This window comes from Penaeus monodon, chromosome 12 (assembly GCF_015228065.2).
Source record: "Penaeus monodon isolate SGIC_2016 chromosome 12, NSTDA_Pmon_1, whole genome shotgun sequence".
Classification (NCBI taxonomy): Eukaryota; Metazoa; Arthropoda; class Malacostraca; order Decapoda; family Penaeidae; genus Penaeus; species Penaeus monodon.
In genome coordinates, this window is record NC_051397.1 from 51,646,167 (window position 1) to 51,648,792 (window position 2,626).

The 2,626-nt window shown below is 39.0% G+C and overlaps 1 protein-coding gene across 1 annotated transcript in view; it reads left to right on the top strand.

The window, feature by feature from the left end:
- LOC119579750 (carboxylesterase 4A-like) overlaps window positions 1-2,178 on the top strand; it is a 2,610-nt gene extending 432 nt beyond the window's left edge. Inside the window, exons 2-6 of the mRNA XM_037927649.1 lie at window positions 295-494; window positions 721-772; window positions 970-1,123; window positions 1,374-1,488; window positions 1,890-2,178. Coding sequence (XP_037783577.1) covers window positions 295-494; window positions 721-772; window positions 970-1,123; window positions 1,374-1,488; window positions 1,890-1,970 — 602 coding nt within the window. The 3' untranslated portion in view covers window positions 1,971-2,178. The remainder of the gene's footprint in view (window positions 1-294; window positions 495-720; window positions 773-969; window positions 1,124-1,373; window positions 1,489-1,889) is intronic.
- Window positions 2,179-2,626: the final 448 nt, after the last annotated feature.

Consider the following 2,626-nt stretch of genomic DNA (forward strand, 5'->3'; position numbering starts at 1 on the left):
TGACCAACAAGAAAGGATTCTAAGTATGATTATATATTATAACGGAAATCGTTTAAATACCGTTACTTATCAAAACTAAATTGCACAGCCTATTAACACAAAAAGGAATGGAGGGATCCATATACCCGGCTTCCCATTCCACACTCTTAAATCTGAAGGAGATATTGAAATACATGAGGCTTTCTTGACATCGATTACAACCGCACCAAGGATCTGCTCTTATCATTACCTGTGTCCTAACTAAACCCAATCCAACATAGATATGACTAACTAGCTGTTCCTTCCTTTGACCAGTATCCACCTTGTACAAAGCCGTAGCAGACAACCTGGTTCAGAATTTTTCTGTGCTTGGTCCAATTTCCCTGAATTTCGAGGCTTGGGAAGATGACCCTGATTACTTGGCATGTCGAGCCTTCCACCACTACCTTGGGCACACTGAACTGACAGGAGAAGCGGGATCCTATTATCAGGGTAAAGAAAGTGTTATAATGAGTGTAAGAATATAGATAATGGAGTTCATTATAGCACGGAGAGATATAAGGAGGATATTCAGTATTAGTATATGGGGAGGAGGGATAAAACCAATTTCCAGCTGTATCGCGTAAGAGAAGTGGCCAGAATAATGCTTTTCAAAGTTTCTTTCGAGTAAATACATTAATGGAATTTGAGTCCTATTACGAAACCCTAGAGTAAATATTTTCATGTGTCACATGGACGCAGTTGGACAACACCTCAGAACGTCTCCTCAACAAGTATTCACCTACAAGTTGCAGCAACGTGGAGAATATAAATTCGCCTCTACCTATTTTCCGATTCTTCCAGACTGGGTGAAAAACTAAGTAAAATCTGCCAAATGAGTTTAGGGGTGACGTATCTTTAACGATGGAGATAAAGCAACAGTAACGTGTATAAATGCTAGTCATTGGCGTTAAAATACACTGGCTTAATCACTTCTGATTATCTCCTAAGCTTTTATAACTTATTTTCCCGATTCAGATATTGGTCATGGTGATGACGTGCAGTACTTGTTCAACACAGAATATAACAAGACTTTACAGCGAGACGAGGATATCTTCGTCAGCCGTATCATGGTGGAAATCTGGACCAACTTTGCTACCACTGGGTAAGGCACACCCATTCTCCATTATGTAAATGTTACGATAGACCTTGAATTCGAGAATTCGATATCAGGAATGTACCGTTTATATTATTACTACCTTTTGGATGCTGAGTAAACTGCCCCTGTGGTCGATTATTGATATAGTACTTGCATATCTAGACTTAATAAGCAACATAAATTATCCGTCACGTTTATTCAACACGAGTGTTCCACATTCCTCCTAAACTTTCACGAATTCTCTCCTCTCCCAAAGGCACCCAACGCCAGACCGGTCTCTTGGTTTCAAGTGGGCACCGACGTTGTCATCGAACAACGCATACTTGGCAATCACTTCCTCGCCTTTCATGAAAACATCCCAAGATTCCAGGGTATTGTATTCTAAATACTGTTGCTGTCATTTTTCATTGAATGTAACAAGATTAAAGGTTATGTTGTATGATTTGTATTATGTGGAGGGAACACAGGGGGGGGGGTGCACGTACCCAGTTGTTGATGTAATTCCCGTGCTTTATATTTATAATGCACTTAATTTCTGCGTATATTGTATTACTTGATACAAGTACATCAAAGACTAACATGGTCTTAGAATATGCCGTAATACCCCTTTGTGGCATCTGAATACCTCTTTCTACCCAGTGACCCCCATTCTCAATTGCACCCCCCCCCCCAACTGCCTACCCACAGATACACAAAAACGCCACAGGAAGTAGTAGTTCAGTATTCTTTTGTCCCTCCAGAATGGAATCATTATCTGCATCATATTTTCCAGATCCATGAATTTTGGAAAAACATGCCGACCAAGAGTAACAAGAGGTTGTACCCCGAGAGCTTCGAGCCAACTGTGCACTAGTTTGTAGTATGACAAATATACGATCCGGCTTGGTGATAAACAAGTATTTTTCTTGTAACCTCCAGAATCCCAATATATGCGCCACCGCTGTTAATCTCCTGCGTTAGTTTTCCTTGACAAGTTTATTATAACACCAAAATAAATGTACTATATATCTACTATGCTAGGGGTTTTCGCCCCCTACTTATCCAATCTCCAACTTCCTTAAATTTCACCACTTTACCTTCCCCCCCCCCCCACTGCCCTTAATTGACACAGATGTCGACTTCTCCAATAAGGTGTGTAGTACAGACTGTCCTTCTCTTATGTCTTCTTTCTTGAATCCTTTGTCTGTACAGACTTTTCTCAATTTTCTTCATATCTTCATTGTATCAGTTCAGAGGATTCCTAAGGATGGCATCTGTTTCACAATCTGGTGGATCTCTCCAAGGACTTCTCATGAAGTAAACACAACAAAAACAGGAGAACAAAAAACCCATTCCTAAAAAAAATTCAATCGTTTTATTTTAGGAATGGTAAAATCAATAAAAGATTCAATATAACTAGGAACAAAAACTACTTTTGACAAAAACAAATTATGTATATTCATGCCATTATATACAGTCTGAGTAGTTTTATATTTATACATTATATTATTTTTATGAAACCCATATTTT